The sequence below is a fragment of the Panicum virgatum genome, chromosome 5N (genome assembly GCF_016808335.1).
Source record: "Panicum virgatum strain AP13 chromosome 5N, P.virgatum_v5, whole genome shotgun sequence".
Taxonomy (NCBI): domain Eukaryota; kingdom Viridiplantae; phylum Streptophyta; class Magnoliopsida; order Poales; family Poaceae; genus Panicum; species Panicum virgatum.
In genome coordinates, this window is record NC_053149.1 from 52,516,797 (window position 1) to 52,539,882 (window position 23,086).

Sequence of the window (23,086 nt, forward strand, 5' to 3'; positions counted from 1 at the left end):
TTTGTGGAGGACTTGGGTCTCGTTTGGTTTCTATTCTAGGGGGATCCTAACACAGCTCTTCTAGCTTCCGCATGAAGGACCAAATGAAATCTATTTGCAAAATTTTTTCAGGAATAGATGTAATTTTTCGCGACGAATCTAATGACAGTAATTAATTGATGATTAGATACAGTGATACTACAGTAACCATTCTCAAATCACGTGGTCAAAGGCCACATTAAAATCTTCAGGGTTCTTAGTGCGGAGATTCTGAAATTGTTTTTATAAACTGACTTTATTTGATGCTGTAATTAGCGGTCAAAATATTACTATTCGCTAGCATTCTATAAACCAAAGCCGAGGGAAATGTTGGCATGTTCGTGCCCCGCGACGCGAGCCCGCGGCCGAAATTTCACGCAACCAAACCAAACCCCAAGGCCCAAGCCAAACCGGAGGAGAGGTAGCAGCAAAGCGAGCGCGGGGCGAGGGCGGCACCGGGCGGCGGCAATGTCAGCGCTGCAGAGCTGGCGCAAGGCGTACGGCGCGCTCAAGGACTCCACCACCGTCAGCCTCGCCAACCTCAACTCCGACTTCAAGGTCCGCCGTCGAATCCTCCTGCCCCCACCCCTCTCGATGCGCTCGGATCTACGGCGGCGTGCGATGCTCGCGCTGCATTGGGACTTACGGCTTCCTTCGGTTTCTGATGATCCTTTTTGCAGGATCTCGATGTGGCGATCGTGAGGGCCACCAACCACGTGGAGAGCCCGCCCAAGGAGCGCCACCTGCGCAGTGCGTGGATTCATCCTTTATTCTCGCTCCCGATTTTTTTGTCGCTTAATTTAGCGGGCGACGAGATGAGGGGGACTAGCCGGATCGTCGAGCGCCGTGGTTTCTCCCCCCATTTCGCGGTTCGGGTTTGGTGTCTGATGGGTCTGTCGGTGGTCGTGTTGCAGAGATTGTGGCGGCGACCTCCATCGCGAGGCCCCGGGCGGACGTCGCCTACTGCATCCATGCGCTTGCTCGGCGACTTGCCAAGACACGGAATTGGATCGTAAGCACTGTTGCTCTCTGGTTGAGATTGTTTGATTCGTTCTGTGTATTCGATGCTTTGGTAGTTGCTTTAGCTGCTGATTTGCTGCGGATGCTGTATTGGGGCTGGGTAACTAAATAGTCTGATGTAGTTTCGTTCAGTAGAATTGTCATCACACTGAAAAATTGAATGCGGCCTAAAGCTCTACTGTTTCATGTGATATACGGATGATGTAATTGTACATTATGTTGTGAGTTTGGCATTGAAATACATATTAACCCTTGGTAATCTCGATTTGCACCAACTTTCGAGTGTATGTAAGGGTTAATTTGGATTTTGAAGCAACAGTCAGAAGTTCTTCCTGCAAGCCTGCAACCTACATTTTGTTCTCTAGAGCTGCAAACATGATTTTATACGGCATCAGAAGTTTGTCCTACAAAACCTGCAAACATGATTTTATATGGCCAAGCTGATATTTCTTTGCATAGCTTAATGAGCTCGGCTTACAAAGGCACCATGAAATTCTATGTTTGGATCATTCTTTTTGTCTTTTACGATAATTTATTTTCTGAAACCTGAGAGCTTTTGATTTAGGTTATGTGGTTGCTTGTCCTGGAACCAGTTTGACATACTGATGTCAAGTTCTCATATTAAATAGCTGCTTTTGATGATTCCTTTTGGGTCTTGAGCAACTTGTTTGGCGGAGTTTAATTGAGATGGAATGACTCTGAATGTGTTTCCTGATTCTTTTCCTTTTCGTTTTCTGGCAGCTATTCGAGCAGTAACCATTTCAAAGTTGCTCCGTGTTTTTGAATTGTTATTCACCTGCTTCCTTTTGCAGTCCTTCGTCTTAGAAGCCAATTAATATAGGATGCGCTCCTTTTATGTTATGTAGGTTGCCCTGAAGACACTTGTGGTGATTCATAGGCTTCTCCGCGAAGGTGATCCTGCATTTCGTGAAGAGTTTCTTACATTTACGCAGAGAGTGCGGATTTTGCAGCTGTCAAACTTCAAGGATGACTCCAGCCCTGTTGGTCTGTATTTCTTTAAACAAATTTCACCTCGTGTTTTATTTGGCCCATTAATTTTCCTTTTTACGGCCTTCTAAATTTCCTGTATATGCAGCTTGGGATTATTCTTCATGGGTTCGCACATACGGTTTGTTTTTGGAGGAAAAACTAGAATGCTTCAGGGTCTTGAAGTATGACATTGAAGCTGAGCGTTTGCCCAAACAAGGTCAAGGACCTGAAAAGGTCTGGACTCTAACATGACCATTTCGTATTTTTATTTTATTACCACTTTCTATGAGAGCGGTTTTGTGTTATCAATTATTTGTGGCTGTATTGTTGATTCACTGGTGCTACTTTAACATAAAATTAAACTACTTTAGTTCCAGGGCCACAGTAGAACTAGAGAATTAAATTCTGAGGACTTGCTGGAGCAATTGCCGGCGCTGCAGCAATTATTATATCGACTTATTGGATGTCGGGTGATTCTCTCTTATGCCTTGCAACTACGAATTAAAATTAGCGAAACAGATGTATTCTATAAACATCTTCATGTTTTCTGGTTTGTATTTATCTTAACAAAGGCAGAGTGACACTGATTTTGATTCCCCCCCTCATTCAGCCAGAAGGAGCTGCAAATAACAATTATCTGGTGCAATATGCTCTAGCTCTGGTAAGCTTTATCTTCAATCATTCTTTTTCCTTCAACGTTTTCAAGGTGATCTCTATATTTTGTTTAACAGCAAATTGATCATTTGTGAATCTGTTTGGTCTTGCCTTGCATTTTATTACCCATTCCGTGGAGGGTTATTTTTGCTGTTACCATTATTGAGCAGTTCAATTCCTCATATGGACTGGTTTTCTCTTAGAATTGGACATGTTTTATGCAATTTGAGTGGATCTCCTGGTTCTATACAGGTTCTTAAAGAAAGCTTCAAAATTTACTGTGCAACAAATGATGGAATTATAAACCTTGTTGATAAGGTATATTAATTTTCAAAATTTTCAAAGAATTAGCGATTTTTTCTATGTTGCATTTAGCTATGTTTACTTATGCTCCCTGTTTCCTGTTAGTTTTTTGAGATGCCAAGGCACGAAGCACTCAAAGCTGTTGACATTTATAGGAGGGCTGGCCAGCAGGTAAACTCTACAAGATAGCATATTTTAACCTAAAGAAAATCAAGATATAACAATAATTTGTGCTTAGTTGCTACTTCTACTGAGGAATATCTTTGTTAATTCAGGCTGGAAGCCTATCTGACTTCTATGAAAGTTGTCGGGGCTTAGAGCTTGCAAGAAATTTCCAGTTTCCCACTCTGAGGGAGGTGAGATCATTTGCCTCTGCATTCTTCATTTAAATTTTTACTATGTACTACCAGATATATCTTTGTAGTGATATTTGATTTATTTCATTTTCAGCCACCACAAACATTCATTTCAACCATGGAGGAGTATGTGAAGGAGGCTCCACGAATGGTACCAGTTACAGAGCCACTGGTTAGTTCCTGGGTTCTAATAAGGAAGAAGTTCAATTTACTCCTTTCAAGTATAGTCAAAGTCTGTATAACCCCTAAAACTATAACTTGGTTCAATTTACCCCCTAAACTATGGCATTTAGTTTATTTTACCCCATAATGCAATTTTTCTTTTTTGTTTCTCCATACACAAGTTGAATTTTAATTTCAAATTTTGCTGGGTAGTAGTGGACATCACAGTGCATATTAAAAAAATGTTATAATTTTTCATGATTAATTTTCAGATGATTTTGAACTCCAATGATTAATTTATTATTAAATATCCTAACCTATCAAAATAATGATAAAAAAATATGATGTATTTTTTCTAGGGAAAATTCGATCCATGCCACCACAACTCCGTGAAATTGGGTGTCATGTTGAAAATCATGCCACTCAATGGCATGGATTTCAACATGAGATCCAATTTCAAGAAATTGGAGTGGCATGGATCCAACTGACCCTTTTTTCTAACATGTGTTGTGATGTGCACCATCATCTTGTAAAATTTCAACTTAAAACTCCACCTATGCATAGTTTGGAGGGTAAAATGAACCAAACGGTAGTTTAGGGGTTTACCGAACTTGGCTGGAGTAATTTAGACTTTTTCCTTCTAATAAACCATTTGGATTTTTGCACGTCACCTGTACAATTCATACTAACAAGTAGAAACCTTGATAAGTGGTGTCTCTATCGTACTTTCTGTGTGTAATGGCATGCTAAAGTAGCATCTCATAACTTCAGTCTTTTATATCTAACATCAGCAAACTACCTGGTGTAAACATAACTGAAGGAGACAGTTAACTTCAATATTTCTGTCCAAATAATGAACAATTTATCCTCTTTTTTCTTTATTATTTTCTGATAATTATGTCTTCAGTGTGATTGTGGCATGTTTTTTTGGGAGATAAATAATTACTATAAAGTTTGTACCACTTAGGCAATCAACTGGTTGTGGAATGGATTCTTAGACACAGGCTATCCTTCTTATTTCATCAGGAGCTTCCTGAACGACTTCTTCTGACATATAAACCCGAAGAAGCAGAAAATGCTCCTGAGCCTGTTCCTATTGTAGAGGAAAAACCACAAGTTGTTGAAGAACCTGCACCAGTACCATCTTCTTCTGAAATAGTGTCATCTCCTCCCAAGCCTGAGATCGCAGATACTGATGATTTACTGGTAAGTAGGGAGAAATTCAGAAAGTGAGTATGACATGAATGTTTTTTAATCTAATATCATATTTTCCCATAGGGGTTGAGTGATCCAAACCCATCTGTGTCGGCAATTGAGGAGAGCAACACTTTGGCCTTGGCTATTATTCCAACAGGTAATTAGTCAAACTTTAATTTGTAGTTTTTTTGTTATTAATCTCTACTATCTATTATGTAGTTCTAAGATGTGTGTGAAACTCTGCATACATTTGCAGGCGTTGATAATTCAACAGCAAACACAGCTACACAGCAAGATAATGGATTTGATCCAACAGGATGGGAACTTGCTCTTGTTGCTACTCCAAGCAGCAATACGAACCCACTGGATATGCAGAGTAATTTGGTGGGTTTCTCAAATCTTTCATTGAGGATATCTACCTTTTGGTGGTTGCCGCAATTTCCCAAATCAAGATTTGGGAACTGCTATGCTGCTACTTACTGGTTTCTTGCAAGTTTGTCAAGCTCCTATACTTCTATAGTTATGCTTCACTCTGTTGCTGTCTGAAAAGTGAAAAGAACTAAGCTAGCTCCCTGCTGTTGAAAACTACTAGTAGCAACAACTTACTAATTCCTATATTACCGAAGTGCATGCGGACAAAAGAAAAATACATTTGCATAAAAAGCAAAACCTTCTCACCGTGGTGTGAATGGTGATTGGTGAATATATCTGATAACTCAATGTAGCACCGCACGCCACTCCAACCACTCCACCGCCAGAAAAAAGGCACCTCAACCTGAAGTTATATTTTGCCCTTGCCACTTGTCAGCCACTTGGGGGCTTATTGACCTTTCTGGAATCTTCCAGTATGGATAATTTGCAGCCAATAATATATATCTTGCACATGTAGTAACTTAAATGTTCCGAATACCAAAAGTTCCAGAAGCGATGATTTTCACATGCATGACAGTTGGAATTTGCTTCCCGTGAATGTTCAGTTTATAGTTGACAGTTAACATATAATATTATAGACTAGGGAAAATTTGGGATTCACAGCACCATTTCTTGTCATTTCATGATTTGCTTGTTGCCACTTGCCAGTTGCCACCCATTGTATCATTGACTTATGTTGTTGCTAGTTTTCTACCTCACTGCATCGTTGTGCTGTAGAAAGTACAAAGTAGACAAAATGGTTACGTATGCAGTTGGTTTCCTCTTTGGGATCTTACTGATGTGCTACAATGTGGGATCTTATTTGCATTTGCAGGGCGGTGGATTTGACAAGCTCACATTGGACAGCCTATACGATGAGGGATCCTACAGGCAGATGCAGCAACAGCAGCTATATGGCTCAGCCCCTCCCAACCCTTTCATGGCAAGCGATCCGTTCGCAACGTCGAATCAAGTAGCTGCCCCACTGTCAGTTCAAATGGCCACCATGGCTCAGCAGCCCCAGCCCCTGATGATTGAAGCAAATCCTTTTGGACCGCCACTACAGCCACAACACGCCGGCATGGCTCCCGCGGCAAACCCCTTCCTCGACACGGGGTTCGGTGCGTTCCCAGCAGCAAATGGGATGCACCGACAGGCCAACCCCTTCGGAGCGGCACAGCTTCTCTAGGCAGACAGTACGTACGAGATGTGGAATGTGTAGAAATCCATACCATACGAGACGAGCAATCTGCTTGCCCAAGCGCGGTTTTCCTTCGTGATCAGTGAGGCTAATCACCTGCCATCTTTGTGTCGCCATCTCTATAGGCTTTTTGGCCGCTTGGCCATTCATGTGTAGCTCTCCGTTTTGATGTGCATTGGTTTTTAACCATCTTAGGAGCGGCCCATGGGACCCCGGGCTCATCCTTGTAAAGAAATTTGTTTCTGCTGATGTATAAAACTACATGTCAATAAAAAGTAGCAGTCCAGGACCCAGTTAACTCGTTCTTTCTCACCCGTTCAATGTTTATATATATTTTTGAGTAAATTACACCGACCATATAATATAACATATAATATAACAGTGGGTGCAAATTGACCCAACAACTTGTAAAATGCTCAATTTAGTGCAATAATTTGACAGGTGGGTGCAAATCGGTTCAACAACTTATAAAATGCCCAACTTAATGCAATAACTTGAAAAATATGTGTATTCACAGTTCAAACATTACACGGTAATGTAATTAACGCAAAGTCTCAATAAAGAGTATATTCATATTAAGACAAATTATTAAGTATTATTTGACCATTGATTTTTGTGCTGCGCCTGCGTGGCAATGTATTTGGCAAGGATAAAAACCCTCACTGTTTAGAGATTAGTGTTATGTCTTTACATTAATTATTTTTGTATAGTGATTTAATTTTAATTAAAACTATTTAATTTGATAGTCAATATTGAAAAATTCACCCTCACTGTTTATGATTTGTTTGATTATATGCACTGTTGAATTAAAAAAAAGTCAATACGTTGATGCAAACTATTGATACCTTTTAGGATCTTAGTACATATATTTTTAAAGTCTCATATATTTGTTAGAAAGGAAAAATGAGCTAAATAAACAGAAACAAACATGAGCATTGTTGAATACATGAGCAAAAAGCAGAAGAAACCTAAGGTTTCAGGGTCTCTCTTATCAACTTCAGTATTTGGGTGATGCTAATGGTGTAATTATAAATTTTTATGCATTCGAACTAATAAAAAATTATACATAGTTGAAAAGCAACAACCGGATCACCATCAATAATTTTCATTTATAAAATTTAAAAATTATTAACGTTCATCTACTTTACTTAATATGTTGCTGTTGTAATGGTGGTTAAATAATATATTATTTTTTAATAAAACCATAATTAATTTATTTTGAGAATAAATTTATTAGTGTCCATTGCGACACAAAAATCTACGGTCAAATAGAATGTTCCGATGTGAATATACTTTTTATTGTGACTTGACGATAGCAAAAATATTGTTGTGTAATGTTTGGACTATGAATGCACTGATTTACCAAGTTATTGTACTAAATTAAGCACTTTTAAAATTGTTGGATCAATCTGCATCTAGCTATCAAGTTATTGTACTAAATTAAACACTTTACAAGTTGTTGGACCAATTTGTACTCACCTGCCAAGTTGTCGTTTGATGGGTGCAATTTTTTTTACACAAACAGGGTAGCGTTTTTGTTTGTTCTTTGCTCCCCAATGCTCGCGAGGATATTCTATACGCACTAAGCCCTTCCATCATAAAGGTATTAGATTGGGCTTTGAGGTTGAAGATTCAAGCAGCGGATTCTTCTAGAATTTATTGTTCAGTGATTAGATTGTATTTAGGTTGCCAATGCCAGTCCAAGGTTATATACGATCAGATTGTCATTTGGCAAATTCAGCCTCAATTTATTGCGTCACGCGACAAGTTGAGACAGAATTTGCCGACAATTTGATTGTGGTCAACTCTTAGCGCAACTCCTTCACGAGTCACATCATGACGCTTGGTGCCACAAGCTGATGCAGAATTTGCCCCCGGACATCATCATTGTCAATCCTCTGCGACTCTATCATGAGTCACGCCAGGTGCAGCTCAGGAAGGAGACACGTCAAGGCACCCGGCGCGACTCACCTTAGCCACATCAACTATGTAGGTGGTACATGGGACCAGCGTGACAGGTTGGTCGCCCGGAGCATGTGGTGTGACCCTTGACTAAAAAGACTATTTTTTTAAAAATTTAGATCTCCACACATTATTATTAAAATACTAGATTAAAAAGAATTAAAATAAGAAAAATCTTGGAACCAGCGACGTTGATTTGGTAGTAGCTGATGAGATATTGTAGAAAGATCGAAGGTCAAAATATACCTCTAAAGGTTTTTGTACATCCTAATACAGTAATACTCCTGCTGAAAATGAAAGGAGGAAGCGTGTACAATTTTCATCAAGTGAATCGGATTTTGGGCGGCATACAATACGTAACGCTACGGAAGTAGATGAGGACCACTGCTGTTTTTTTTTCAAAGAAAATAACAAACGGGATATGGCACATATTTCTTGGTAAATAGATAAAGATACCCAATGAACGATGACATGATACCAATAAAAGTGACACGTATTATAAACGACACGCGGGTAGGGACGTAGGGTGAGCAAAATTAAAAATTTCCCAACGAATCCAGCGATGTTGACAATAATTGCAATCGACAATCGCGGAATGCTGGAAATAGAAAAGGACGCGGACGCAGTGGAGCATCCACTCGGCGAGGTCCCATCGATCGCCCGGCCGGCTCCGCCTCCCGCCTCCAGCCCACCACTCCACTCCACTGAGCGCCTCTTCCCTCCCCAGCGTTCCGCCTAAACAAACGCCTTCGGGCCTAGGCCTTGCCCACTCGCCCCGGTTCACGCTACGCCGCCTTGGCGCCTTGCATCTCTCTTCCCCCCCAACCTCGCCGTAGTCCGCCCGGTTCTGAATGCAGCAGCGCGGCCGCTCCTACAACCGCCGCGACGGGAGCTTCTCCCGATCCCGCCTCGCCGTCGAGGGGTATTAACCTCACAACGCCCTCGCGCCACACTAATCTGAACTTGATTCCGACGAACGATCGCGCGGGCTCGCCCTTGATGGACGCCGCCGCCGCTGCTGCGAATGGTAAGCGATCGGCCCGCTGCGCGCTCATTTCGTCCTTGATTTTCGGTCGGGATAGGTGTCGAGCACGTGGGGCGCGGGTCTTGTGTGCGAAGGCTGGCGTTGACCGTGGGGAGTGATGGTTCTTCCAGGGTGTGTCGGCGTCGCAGGGGGGGGCGGAGGCGGAGGAGAGGAAGGCGCAGAGGAGCTACTGGGAGGAGCACTCCAGGGACCTCACCCTCGAGGGCATGATGCTCGACTCCCGCGCCGCAGAGCTCGACAAGGAGGAGCGCCCGGAGGTGATGCTGCCATTACCTTTTTTTTTCTTTCAATCTTCATTCTGTTTGTTTAGTGACTCTTTTCTGCTTGAATCTGGAGAGCATGAGCGTGTGTCATGTATTTGCCTTTGCCTCCCAAATATCTCGGTGGCAGTCTCTAAGAGGGACGCGTGGTGAAACAACTGGTCTCTGATCTGCGGCGGTCAACGGTTGGGTGCTGTGAATGTAAAATGTTGACGCTGACAGAAGATAGATAGATACACTTCAGATTTTGCGACTGAAACGTGATCTGCATCAAGGAAATTGCGTGTCCATGGGAGGTGACACCTGGTCTTTAACTTCAGTTATGCACTTGTGCTAATATACAAATTTTTAAGTTAAACGGTAACATTTAGCAAATCTGTCTGATGCCATTGGCACTGTTGCCCTCTTGGTGTAAAAATCTAGTTTGCTGCCTAGGACCTAGACTATAGGAAATACGCCCTTTTACTCTGATCAAGTGTGGCAGGATGCAGGAAGACTCGTTTCATTTTGATCAGTAACCTGTTTGTTGACATTTTTTCCTTTTTGCTGTTCACCTCAAGTGTGAAAAAATTATTTTGGAAAAAAATAAACACTGAAGGTAGTCGAACAATACTAAAACCTTTTTCTGGGAGATGATCATTTCCCTACAATGTCTAAAGAAATTCTGAGCACTGTATTTTGATTTGCTGTGTGAGATGGTATGAAATAAATAGAGATTGAGAGCAAAACTACCTTAATAGAAAATTTATTTGGCTACCCTCACATGAAATATTGTAAGCGAGGGACCCCCATAATTTTTTTGTTTCAGTTGTAAATGCTTATTTCTCACAGTCTGGAGGCTGGACTATCAATATTAAGGGACATGGAAGAAGACATAATTTTTCTATAAATCCAATTGCAGCCCGAATTTCTTTAACTTTGTTATGTTTTGGTTTGTTTTATGATAGGTACTAATGCATCTCCATCTTTTTAGCATAATGTTTGAATTTCATGTCTGAAGAAATTCAGATTTGTTTGGCGTTGTGAACCTTACAGGAAGCCTGTGTTGATCTGCCCTGACTTATTGCAGCTACGATATTTCTTGTTTCATGTGGCATCTGTAACCATAAATAAAGTTTTGAAGATGAGAACTAAAACTTGAAATCATACTATTCTTTAATTTGCAATTGAACCATGCTGTATTTGATTTTGAACAACAGTCTGATATATGATAGAATGTATACAAGGCCACTGAGAGCTATGAATATGTGGTTTTTGTGATATTTTGATATACTGGTTCTTCTTTTCTATAGGTACTGGCTTTACTCCCTTCATATGAAGGGAAATCTGTGCTGGAACTGGGAGCTGGAATAGGTCGCTTTACAGGTGAACTGGCTAAAACAGCTGGGCATGTTCTTGCACTGGATTTCATTGAAAGTGTGATTAAGAAGGTAATGAAATTTGCAATTTCTTATGATTATTTTCGTGCTTTACATGTAAATATGCTTTCTTTTCATCTCTACATGTAGATAAGCTTTCTTCATTGATATCTTTTCTGCATTTTTCCTTGTAGAATGAAAGCATAAATGGTCACTACAAGAACACATCCTTTATGTGTGCTGATGTTACATGCCCAGACCTCATGATCGAAGCGAATTCCATTGATCTGATATTTTCAAACTGGTTGCTGATGTATATTTCAGACGAGGAGGTAATTAGGGAGCCATACATTAGAATTCGAGGTTCATAGTTAAAAAAAGGAACAAAAACTCCACTGCATTTTTTCTTGCGTTGTTAGGGTTATACTTTTCATTTGTCCTGAGTTGGGGATATGTTTCGATTACATATCTCATTTTTTCTAACTTTATCTCTTATTGTGTTTCAGACTTTGTAGGACCAAGACCGAGTACATGATGTGCGATTTCAGCGCATCTAGGCATAAGGGTGGTGACGTTAGTCTCGATGGGCAAGTGGTGGCCCATAAGGATATTTTTCGGTATTTAGGTTCGATGTTACAAAAAGATGGCGACATTGATGAAGATGTTAGGCATAGAATCTCAACTGGTTGGTTGAAATGGCGTCAAGCTTCTGGTGTCCTCTGTGACAGGAGGGTGCCACAAAAGCTAAAAGGTAAGTTCTATAGGACAGCGATTCGCCCGGCGATGTTATACGGTGCTGAATGTTGGCCTACAAAAAGACGACATGTCCAGCAACTGAGTGTAGCAGAGATGCGGATGTTACGGTGGTTTTGCGGGCACACAAGGAGGGATAGAGTCCGGAACGAAGCTATTCGGGAAAGGGTAGGGGTGGCACCAATTGAGGAGAAACTTACTCAACATCGGTTGAGATGGTTTGGACATGTCCAATGGAGGCCTCCGGAGGCGCCGGTGCGTAGTGGGGTGCTAAAGCGTGTTGATAAGGTAAAGAGGGGTAGAGGTAGGCCTAAACTGACTTGGGACGAGTCGGTTAAGAGAGACCTTAAAGATTGGGATATCTCTGAAGAGTTAGCTTTGGATAGGAGCGCTTGGAGACTAGCTATCAACGTGCCTGAACCATGACCTTTGTGTCTTTTAGGTTTCATCTCTAGCCTACCCCAACTTGCTTGGGACAAAAGACTATGTTGTTGTTGTTGTTATCATCTCTTACTGTAGATCGACAAGCTAGTAGAAAGAATGGTAAAATGGCTGAAGGTTGGTGGCTACATCTTCTTTAGGGAATCTTGCTTCCATCAATCTGGAGATTTAGAAAGGAAAGTGAACCCGACACACTATCGAGAACCAAGGTTTTATACCAAGGTGAGAACTGAGAATCCAAACTCGCCTACTGCCTTCCCCTTTGCCTCTATGGCTTCAGTATCAGACTCAATGGTGGAAGTTTTGAGTTCTTACCTGCTCCACTCTTTAGTTTTCTTAGTTTGAGTACCACTTCCTTTGAAATAGTTGATAATATCTTTTCCCAAATAGGTTTTTAAAGAGTGTCAAGCCTTTAATCAAGATGGCTCTTCTTTCAAACTTTCTCAGGTTACTTTCAAGTGCGTTGGAGCTTATGTAGACATCAAGAAAGATCAAAACCAGGTACTTCTTTCCTCTCACATGCACATAGACATGCATTTCCGTTGTTGTGAAATTAGTGATGAACATGACTCCATGATGAACATGCCCTTTCAGATATGTTGGCTATGGAAAAAAGTAAATTCATCAGAAGATGGGGGCTTTCAAAGTTTTTTGGACAATGTGCAGTACAAAGGCAGTGGAATTTTACGCTATGAACGTATCTTTGGAGATGGTTACGTGAGCACTGGTGGAGTTGGTGAGTGGTTGCATCCACTTTTGTCATTTTTTTGTGCGATTCTATTAGCAGTGCCCTTAAATGTTGTTATTTATCACTATCCACCAGAGACTACAAAAGAATTTGTGGATAAATTGGATCTTAAACCTGGGCAGAAGGTGCTTGATGTTGGATGTGGAATTGGGGGAGGCGACTTTTATATGGCTGAAGAGTATGATACTCATGTTGTTGGCATTGATCTTTCCATTAACATGATACTATTTGCCCTTGAGCTTGCTGTTGGGCGCAAGTGCTCCGTGGAGTTTGAAGTTGCTGATTGCACCACGAAGACATACCCAGACCATACATTTGATGTCATCTACAGCCGTGATACTATCCTTCATATACAGGTACGTTTTACACATACCATGCATGTACTGTCCATTTGGAGTGTATTTTTCCTCCTAGATGATAGAGCTACAGCCTGATCATAAAAAGTCATGGAAATTATCTCCCGTTGGAGACGACTGGAAAGTTCTCTATTTTTGGAACTTTAATTCACCATCCAACATCACATATTAGGGCATACCTTTTTCAGTGGTTTGATAAAAATATATTTTGTTGCTTTTGCTTCTGGAGGATAAAGTGATAAACCCTCCTTGTTCAAAAGTTTCTTCAGATGGCTAAAGCCTGGGGCAAGGTCCTAATCAGTGACTACTGCAAGTGTAGGGAAACGGGTAAGCTACGGTAGCATCACTACCGCATATACCCAAGATGCTTGCGAGTAGAAGATCATAGATCGTTACCACTAGACGCGCAGCGCAGCGGAAGAAGTCGCGCGTCGATGTAGAGGAAGTAGTCGATCACGTCCCACGAACCGAGCTCCTCGTACTTGATCCCAGCAGCCGATCAGCGCAGCAGTCGCAGCAGCGCCTCCACAGAGTCCACACGTACAGGGATGAAACGCCGGGTGTCGGTGTGCTAGCACCGCACGCACGGCATGGGCGGCGGCCGAGAGAGAGAGGGAGGGGCGGCGGCTAGGAGGTGGCGCGGCTCACAGGGGTCTCGCCCCCTAGCCCCTCCCTCGTATATATAGGGCGTATTAATGGGCTTCTATCTCATAGGCCCATTAGTAACCCTAATCCCTCTTGGATCAATATCCTCTTGGGTCTTTAAACCGTATTGTGATGATGGGCTCTTGGGCATATCACCAACAATCTCCCACTTGTACTAGAGACAATCATACAGGCAAACTTTCCAACATTCCAAAACCCCTTAAGTGTGTGACCCGTTAGGTTCATGTGTAGGTGGTTGTGATCGGAAATCATTTCCGAATCACAAGTCAATAGCGGCACCTAGCAGGGCATAGTGACTCACAAATACACATAAAGATCATATCGGCCGAACCTTAGATATACTCATACACCGATCCCTTTGCCACACGATACCAGTCAAGCTCAAAGCGAGATGCGTGCCACCTTTGTGATAGCTCGACCATTCTCTCGATCTAATAGTGAATTCTATTCATAACTAACCTTTAGTCATCATGATTAACTCTTTAATCACTTTGGCATGGCCATGCACTTTCAAATCCAACTATCTCGAGGGGCCCAGAGATATCTCTCCCGTTATCTAGGAGGGGCAAATTCCATCTTGATCCGCTCACATCCCATTCCATGTTTCATGACACACCTGTAAGTTACTTTTGTAACTACCCAGTCACGGAGTAGCGTTTAGCAGCCCCAAGATGCACCACTACACACAGTGAGAAACAATGACGATCTCAGGTCTAAGGATCCAGTAGGTATAACACTCAAGAACAACTGATGGCACATACAAAATAACAATCCCAACATTGTCTTGGAGTGGGTCAATCCAACACCATGTTCACCAACATGTGTCCACATCATTAATCCGATATCTCCATATCCATGATCCGTGAAACATGATCATCAATTAATGCATGTGCTAGTCTCAACGTTGTTGTTGTCCCACACAACTGTCGGGAACCACGATTAGGGACACCCTAATCGGGGTACTAAGACCACTCAGAAAAACACAAACACATGTTAAGCGACTGAGCCCACGAAGGCCCACGGCCTGCTTCCCATCCAGAAGAAAGGAAATGACTCAAAGAAGCCCAGCGTGCGGCCCATTCGCATCCCCCTCGAACCCGCGGGACGATCTCCGCCTCGCTCGAGGGTCCCCGTCGAGACCCCTCGACTGCGCCCAGCATCTCCGACTCGCTCGAGGGTAGCGCACCTACCCTCGAGCGGGCAAAACATCTCCGCCTCGCTCGAGGGTAGCAAACCTACCCTCGAGGGAGTAACTCATCTCCGCCTCGCTCGAGGCCATCTCTCAGCATAAGGGACAAACGGCCCTGCCGCTCACCCGCCCGTCGTACGAAGGCATTAAAGGCCAGCCACTCCGCCACGGCACCTAGGACAGGCGGCGTGGCCGCCATTCCCACAGTGGATGTGACCGGGGTCCCATCCGCTGACTCCGGTCACCGCTCCGCCATACCGGATGCTGTAGCAGCACTGTGGGACCTGCGACGCGGGACAAGACAGGCTCGGCACTACTCCCGTTACTATTCTGCCAACTCCGATTGACCGGATTCCACCTCATCATACGCACGGCTCCGGACCCGCCTCCTGCTTGGGGAAGGGGCCCGGCGACGCCACGTACCCCTCGAGGGATGCTCAGCACACGCGGTTAAGGCCCCTGACCCCCAGTGGTCCGGAACCTCCACGTGTCCCCCGGACCCCCCCGGTGTGCACGCGGCACGCCCGCACTCCGACCAGGGGGTCCAGGGCCGCCGCGCGCCCCGCTACCGCCACCGCTACCGCTGGAGCATACAGGACCCTAACCTGCAGGGCCCACGGAACGCCATATCAGGAGGACAGTACATCTGATAAGCGGCGACCATGCCACTTGCAGGGGCTGGCAGAACGACCGACGCAATTTTCGCAGCACCAAGGACGATATCCAGGACAACTGCGACGCCCGCCGCCATGCCCCACATTGTACTTCCTACAGTGTCCGACCACTGTACCCCCGCGATTCGGGGGAAAATGACGACTTCCACGACCCCACTCATGTGCGCCGCCCCTCCTTGTGACTATAAAAGGAGGGGGCAGGCTTCCTTTAGACTCTCTCTGGTTTTTTCTCGCTCGGAGGACGCTCAGCACTACTGAGCGCGCATTTCAATCGACTCCACTTCTAGCAGAAACCGGGGAGCTTCCCTCACTTTCTCGCCTTGCTTGTACCCCCTACTACAAGCCCTCCGGGTGCAAGATAATACAGTGCTCTCGCACACCCCCTTTGCTGGACGTACGGCCCCGCGGCCGGAACCAGGATAAACCGTGCGTTACTGTGTTGCCTCTTGCATCATCATTTGGGACGAGGAAACACGCATCATTTACTAGTTGGGATCCAGGCCCCCGGGTCGGGACACCGACAGTTGGCGCGCCAGGTAGGGGGCGCTGCGTGACATTTTCTCTCTTTTTCCCATTTGATCTCCAGGGGATGGCGGGCAGATCCAACCCATACCCCATGGGTGTTTCGGATCCGCTCCCCACAGGACGCGTGATTTGGTTCGGGAGTCTCGAGTTCAGAGCAACCGGTAATGGTTACCTCATGCAGCTCCTCTCGCCCGGACGCAACCCAGTTACTCCGACTTCACCAGCCCGGCGCAACAGGCGCTCGGGCCAACGTTCGCGACAAGCGCGCGCGGAGCGGCGTCGCGCGGCACGCCACAACTCCCCCATGTGGGTCGAGGCTGGCATGTCGCAACTCAGCATCACGGCCAACGAGGCACCACATCGTCATCACGTGCTTCGGCGTCGTCTGCGCCGGCACCAACATCTGCTGCAGCACCAGTGCCTCCCAGGGGGGCTCGACCTCGCCGTCGCCCTTCCCTTTCGGGATGCGCAATGCTGCCGCCTACGTCTCTTCAATCAGCACTAACTTCACCAAGCGTGAGGATCTGCCGGGTCATCATCTTCTGTCGATCCGCAGCCTCGTCGCGTCGTCTCCTGACGAATCCTACCCCGAGATGGCGAGCTCAATCGCCGACGACATCAACTTCTTCATGAACAACTTCACGGCCGAGAAGGCCGAGGACTACTCCGGGGTCCGCGACCTCGATGCTCTTCGCTCGTTCCAGCTGTCGACGGCTTACTGCCTCACCTGTTCTGAAGATTCCAGCGAGGGGGATTATGATCCCGCCCGGGAGTGCTTCATGGCAGATCTTGCGGACGAGCAAAACGACAACGCCCCGAGCAACGACGGGGACGGCGGGGCAGACGCGCAGGCGAAACAACCGGTGGTGCCGCTTGCAGCCCCCTCTTCTTCGTCAAGCTCAGCGGCGCGGCAGGCTCAGCTCGCGCAGCTCAAGGAGCTTCAAGCCAAGCTCGACGAGCAGCGTCAGCAAACCCAGGAGCTGCGCACCGCGCTCGAAAAGCAGCGTACCGCGCGTGGTGCACATGCCCAGGCGGCGGGGCGCGTCGCTCGGGAGCGGATCCTAGCCAACGACAACGTTGACAAACCTCCGGAACTGCAAACGGCCGGCGAAAAACTCGTCGCTGTGGCCTACCTACTCCAAGCTATGCCCGAGCCATCAACGCCCTCGGGCCGCAACCTGCGCCGCGAGGCACAGGAGCTCATCGAGCAAGCTGCCGTGCAGCAGGCCGAGAGTTCTGCGTCTCGTATGCGCTTGAAAGCCCCGGAGCAGCCTGGTGGGACTGCGCACCAGGACCGCTAGGTTTCTGTGCACACACCACCAGCAGGGAAGGGCAAGGCAGCCGTAGCGCCCGGTGCGAAGGCACCCTCGGTGCACGAGCGCATCGGGAGAGTTCCCGCAAGGGAGCGAATCCGTGACATGCGCGGGCATGCCGGCGACGGCGACGCCCGCTGCATCATCGGCGGCAGGAGGTACACCCCTCGACGAGGTGGACGCTTCGACCCCGAGCAAGACAGGGGTGAGTCACCGGAGCCTCCGGGCACCCGGGTGTTCAGCCGGGAGATCCAAACTGCATCTTTCCCCCCGCGCTTTCGACAACCCAACACCCTCGTCAAGTACTCGGGCGAGACTGATCCTGCAGTCTGGCTCAACGACTACCGCCTAGCGTGCCAGCTAGGCGGTGCGACGGAGGACGCGGTCATCATCCGCAACCTTCCTCTTCATCTTGCTGACGCCACACGAACGTGGCTTGAGCACCTGCCTGCGGATCAGATCCACAACTGGGCCGACTTGGTCCATATCTTCGTGGGCAATTTCCAAGGCACGTACGTGCGCCCTGGGAACTCCTGGGACCTCAAAGGGTGTCGCCAGAAGCCCCGCGAGTCCCTGCGTGACTACATGCGACGCTTCTCCAAGCAATGCACCGAGCTCCCCAGCGTCACCCATGTCGAGGTCATCAACGCCTTCCTCGAGGGTGCGACGTGTAGGAACCTGGTGCACGAACTTGCGAGAAGCCGACCCGTCAACACCGGCGAGGAGGCTGTTGGTGCCATCTTCGACGACAAGTCGAGCAAGCGCAAGGACGATACGCCCGCGGAGGGCAGCAACGTCATGCCCAACGCCCCCGCCAAGAAACAGAAGCGGGGGAGGAAGGGAAAGAAGCCGGTCCCACCGAACCAGCGTGGGTCGGGGCAGGCAGAGGACTCCGAGGAGGCCTTCGCTGCCGCCCCAGACCGCAAAGGACCTTGAGGCCCCCCTCGAGGCGGTGGTGGCCAATTCGACGATATGCTTAAGAAGCCGTGCCCTTACCACAAGGGCTCGGTCAATCATACCCTCGAGCAGTGCGAAATGCTCAAGAAATACTACAACCGCGTCGCGCATCGCGACGAAGACAAGAAGAAGGATGCTGGCGACAAAGGTGGAGATGACGAGTTCCCCCCAGTGGAGAAGGCCTTCTTCATCTTTGGGGGGAGCAACAACGAACATGACTTCTCGGCAGCGCAAGCGTGAGCACCGGGAAGTTTTCTCCGTTACCAAAGCCACGCCATCCTACCTCGATTGGTCAAAGGATACCATCACCTTTGGCCGCGAGGACCACCCCGACTACGTCCCACATCCGGGACGGTATCCGCTCGTTGTCGACCCCATCATCGGCAACACCCACTTCTCCAAGGTGCTCATGGACGGAGGCAGCAGCCTCAACATCATGTACGCCCACACCTTGGAGCTCATGGGGATCGGACTGGACAAGCTTCGCCCCAGCAAGTCGCCATTCCATGGCGTTGCGCCGGGGAAGCGAGTCCAACCCCTCGGCCAGATCGATCTGCCTGTGTGCTTCGGCACAACAGCCAACTTCCGCAAGGAGGTACTCACTTTCGAGGTGGTGGGGTTTCGAGGATCCTATCATGCCATCCTTGGTCGTCCTTGCTACGCCAAGTTCATGGCCGTCCCCAACTACACCTACCTCAAGCTGAAGATGCCGGGTCCAAAGGGCGTCATCACCATCGGCTCTTCGTTCGAGCACGCCTACGAGTGCGACGTCGAGTGCGTTGAGCACGCGGAGGCTCAAGCGGAGGATGAGGCCCTCGCAGCCACCCTCGACAAAATGGCAAGCGAGGCCTTGGACTCCACGCACCGACACGCCGGGAGCTTCGAACCCGCCGAGGGCATCAAGAAGGTGCCCCTTGACCCGAGCCAACACGACGACAAGGCGTTGCAGATCAGCGCCACCCTCGACAGCAAGTAGGAAGTGGTGCTCGTCGATTTTCTCCGCGCCAACGCTGACATCTTCGCGTGGAGCCACTCGGATATGCCTGGCATACCGAGGGGGGTCGCCGAGCACTCCCTTGATGTCCGACCCAACTCCAAGCCGGTGAAGCAACGCCTGCGACGCTTCGACGAGCTCAAGCGCCGGGCGATCGGCGAGGAGTTGCAAAAACTTCTGGCGGCCGGATTCATCAAAGAGGTATTCCATCCCGAGTGGCTAGCTAATCCAGTATTAGTAAAGAAAAAGAGTGGAAACTGGAGGATGTGTGTAGATTACACTAGTTTAAATAAGACATGTCCGAAGGTTCCCTTTCCTTTGCCACGAATTGATCAGATTGTAGATTCTACTGCGGGGTGTGAGCTTTTATCCTTTCTTGATGCTTACTCCGGTTACCACCAAATCAAGATGAAAGAGTCCGACCAGCTCGCGACTTCTTTTATCACACCTTTCGGCATGTACTGCTACGTTACGATGCCCTTCGGCCTCAGAAACGCTGGAGCTACATATCAACGGTGTATGCTCCACATTTTCGGAGACCATCTCGGGCGCAGCGTAGAGGCATATGTCGACGATATCATTGTAAAATCCAGGAAGGCGGACGACCTGGTTGCCGATATCAGGATCGCATTCGATTGCCTACGGGCCGAAGGGGTGAAACTCAACCCCGAGAAGTGCGTGTTCGGGGTACCTCGAGGCATGCTCTTGGGCTTCATTGTCTCCCAGCGGGGCATCGAACCCAACCCTGACAAAGTCTTGGCCATCACTCGGATGGGACCGATCCGAGACCTAAAGGAGGCACAGAGGGTCATGGGATGCCTAGCGTCCCTTAGCCGGTTCATCTCGCGTCTCGGCGAGAAAGGCTTACCCCTGTATCGACTCTTGAGGAAAACCGAGCGCTTCGCGTGGACCCCCGAGGCTCAAGAAGCCCTCGAAAGGATGAAGGCATCGCTCACTCGCGCCCCCATTCTCACACCACCCACGGACGGCGAGCCCCTCTATCTGTACGTAGCTGCGACAACCCAAGTGGCCAGCGCGGTGATCGTGGTCGAAAGACAAGAGGAGGGCCATGCTTTGCCCGTCCAACGACCGGTGTACTACATCAGCGAAGTGTTGTCTGAAACTAAGACACGCTATCCGCAGATTCGGAAGCTGCTCTACGCAGTGGTTCTGGCTCGGCGCAAGTTGCGCCACTACTTCGAGGCCCATCCCGTCACCGTGGTCTCGTCTTTCCCCTTGGGAGAGATAGCCCGCAACCGGGAAGCCGAGGGTAGAATTGCCAAATGGTCTGTGGAGCTGATGGGAGAGACTCACCTACGCCCCTGTAAAGCAATCAAGTCACAAATCTTGGCCGATTTCGTGGCCGAATGGACGGACATTCAGCTGCCCCCACCGCAAGTCCAGGGCGAATGCTGGACTATGTACTTCGACGGTTCGGTGATTAAAACCGGCGCCGGTGCCGGCCTCCTCTTCATCTCACCCCTCGGAGAACACATGCGGTACGTGATACGCTTGCATTTCCCCGCGTCGAAAAACATGGCCTCACGAGGCCCTCCTCAGTGGCCTCCGCGTCGCCATCGAGCTCGGCGTCAAACGCCTCGACGCGCGCGGCGACTCTCAACTTGTCGTCGACCAAGTAATGAATGAGTCTAGCTGTCACGACCCGAAGATGGAGGCGTACTGCAATGCAGTGCGCCGCCTCGAAGACAAGTTCGACGGCCTAGAGCTCAATCACGTCTCGCGCAAGTACAACGAGGACGCCGATGAATTAGCCAAGATCGCGTCGGGGCGAACCACTGTCCCCCCGAACATCTTCGCTCGCGACATCACCAAGCCCTCCGTCGAGTTCAAGGATCCGACAGAGTCTGGCCCCTCGTCCGCTGGGCCCTCCGGTGGGAACCCCCCGGCGGACAAGGTCGAGCCCATGGACATTGACTTCGGCACCACCTCTGCGGACGAGGCCGAGGCAATGGAAGTTGACGAGGCCCCCATTTCGCAAGATTGGCGCACCCAGTACCTTGACTGGATGATTCGAGGGGTCTTACCCTCGAACCGTGCTCAGGCGCGGCGCCTCGCTAGACGGGCCAAGTCCTTTGTTCTAATCGACAACGAGCTACACAAGTGCAGTCCCTCGGGTGTCCTGCAACGATGCATCCCCATCCCCGAGGGCAAGGAGCTGATCCGCGATATCCACGCTGGCATCTGTGGCCATCACGCTGCGCCGCGCACCCTCGTGGGTAACGCGTTTCGGCAAGGTTTCTATTGGCCCACCGCGGTCGCCGATGCCACCGACGTCGTGCGGGCCTGCGAGGGTTGCCAGTTCTACGCTCGAAAGATACATCTCCCGGCCCATGCTCTGCAGACCATCCCCATCACATGGCCGTTTGCCGTGTGGGGACTGGACCTCGTCGGTCCGCTGCAGAAGGCGCCTGGGGGCTTCACACACTTGCTGGTGGCGGTTGACAAATTCTCCAAGTGGATCGAGGCTCGACCCATCGGCAAGATCAAATCCGAGCAAGCAGTTCTATTCTTCACCGACATCGTCTTTAGGTTCGGGGTCCCGAACTCGATCATCCCCGACAACGGCACCCAGTTCACAGGCAAGAAGTTCTTGGCGTTCTGCGACAGCTTCCGCATACGTGTGGACTGGTCGGCTGTGGCACACCCGCAAATGAACGGGCAAGTGGAGCGTGCCAATGGCATGATCCTCCAAGGACTGAAGCCAAGAATCTTCAACAAGCTGAACAAATTTGGCCGGAGATGGCTCACGGAGCTACCTTCGGTCATTTGGAGCCTAAGGACGACACCAAGCAGAGCCACGGGCTTCACCCTGTTCTTCCTCGTCTATGGCGTCGAGGCCATTCACCCCACTGACTTGGAGTACGGGTCGCCAAGGCTCAAGGCATACAAAGAGCAACAAAACCAGCGAGCTCGCGAAGACTCGCTGGATCAAGTGGACGAGGCTCGTGACGTGGCACTCCTACACTCTGCGTGCTACCAACAGTCCTTACGAAGGGGACTTGGTGCTGAGGCTCCGACAGGACAACAGGGGCCGCCACAAGCTCTCACCTCCATGGGAAGGACCGTACATAATCGCCGAGGTGCTCAAACCCGGCACGTACAAGCTGGCGAACGAAAACGGCGAAGTCCTCACCAACGCTTGGAACATACAACAGCTACGTCGCTTCTATCCTTCGCATTCCAAGCTATTTGTACATTGTTTGTACTTGCATTTTCAATTTCCCGAAATAATAAGGAAGTTCGCTTTACTTATTGATTTTTGGGAACCTTCCGGACCCTCGAAGGCTCGGATGCGCACTAACACTGAGGTACGCTCGATTTTACCCTCGGCAAAGCCGAGCCTCCCTCGGGGGCTACTACGGGGGGAACCCCCGAACGTCCCCAAAAATCGCCAATGTTTTTTCGAAATATTTCCGTCTCGCCCCAAAGCTTCTCGTATCCTTGGAAGAAACGGACGCGAGGCGTAAGTAACTACGGTACGGGGCCGGCCGAGTCGCGGGGCCGCCTACGCC

General features: G+C 48.3%; 2 protein-coding genes across 3 annotated transcripts in view; both read left to right on the top strand.

The window, feature by feature from the left end:
- Positions 1–358: 358 nt before the first annotated feature.
- LOC120675324 (putative clathrin assembly protein At2g01600) lies at positions 359–6,615 on the top strand. 2 transcript variants are annotated; one of them, XM_039956507.1, is made up of 15 exons: positions 359–576; positions 699–768; positions 933–1,030; positions 1,905–2,043; positions 2,135–2,262; positions 2,400–2,498; positions 2,639–2,689; positions 2,935–3,000; positions 3,091–3,156; positions 3,261–3,341; positions 3,436–3,513; positions 4,530–4,709; positions 4,782–4,857; positions 4,957–5,084; positions 5,947–6,615. In XM_039956507.1, the coding sequence occupies exons 1-15, from the start codon at positions 487–489 to the stop codon at positions 6,298–6,300; spliced, it is 1,704 nt and encodes a 567-aa protein (XP_039812441.1). In that variant the 5' UTR covers positions 359–486; the 3' UTR covers positions 6,301–6,615. The 2 variants fall into 2 exon arrangements, with proteins under 2 accessions (XP_039812441.1, XP_039812443.1); XM_039956509.1 differs by having other exon boundaries at positions 361–576; positions 2,406–2,498.
- A 2,304-nt stretch (positions 6,616–8,919) lies between these two features.
- The window catches only part of LOC120675434 (phosphoethanolamine N-methyltransferase 1-like), a 28,575-nt gene continuing 14,408 nt past the window's right edge, over positions 8,920–23,086 (top strand). The window contains exons 1-9 of the mRNA XM_039956655.1: positions 8,920–9,301; positions 9,430–9,576; positions 10,872–11,009; positions 11,132–11,269; positions 12,210–12,353; positions 12,522–12,632; positions 12,726–12,867; positions 12,955–13,235; positions 13,496–13,548. Of these exons, the coding sequence (XP_039812589.1) occupies positions 9,299–9,301; positions 9,430–9,576; positions 10,872–11,009; positions 11,132–11,269; positions 12,210–12,353; positions 12,522–12,632; positions 12,726–12,867; positions 12,955–13,235; positions 13,496–13,548 (1,157 nt within the window). The 5' untranslated portion in view covers positions 8,920–9,298. The remainder of the gene's footprint in view (positions 9,302–9,429; positions 9,577–10,871; positions 11,010–11,131; positions 11,270–12,209; positions 12,354–12,521; positions 12,633–12,725; positions 12,868–12,954; positions 13,236–13,495; positions 13,549–23,086) is intronic.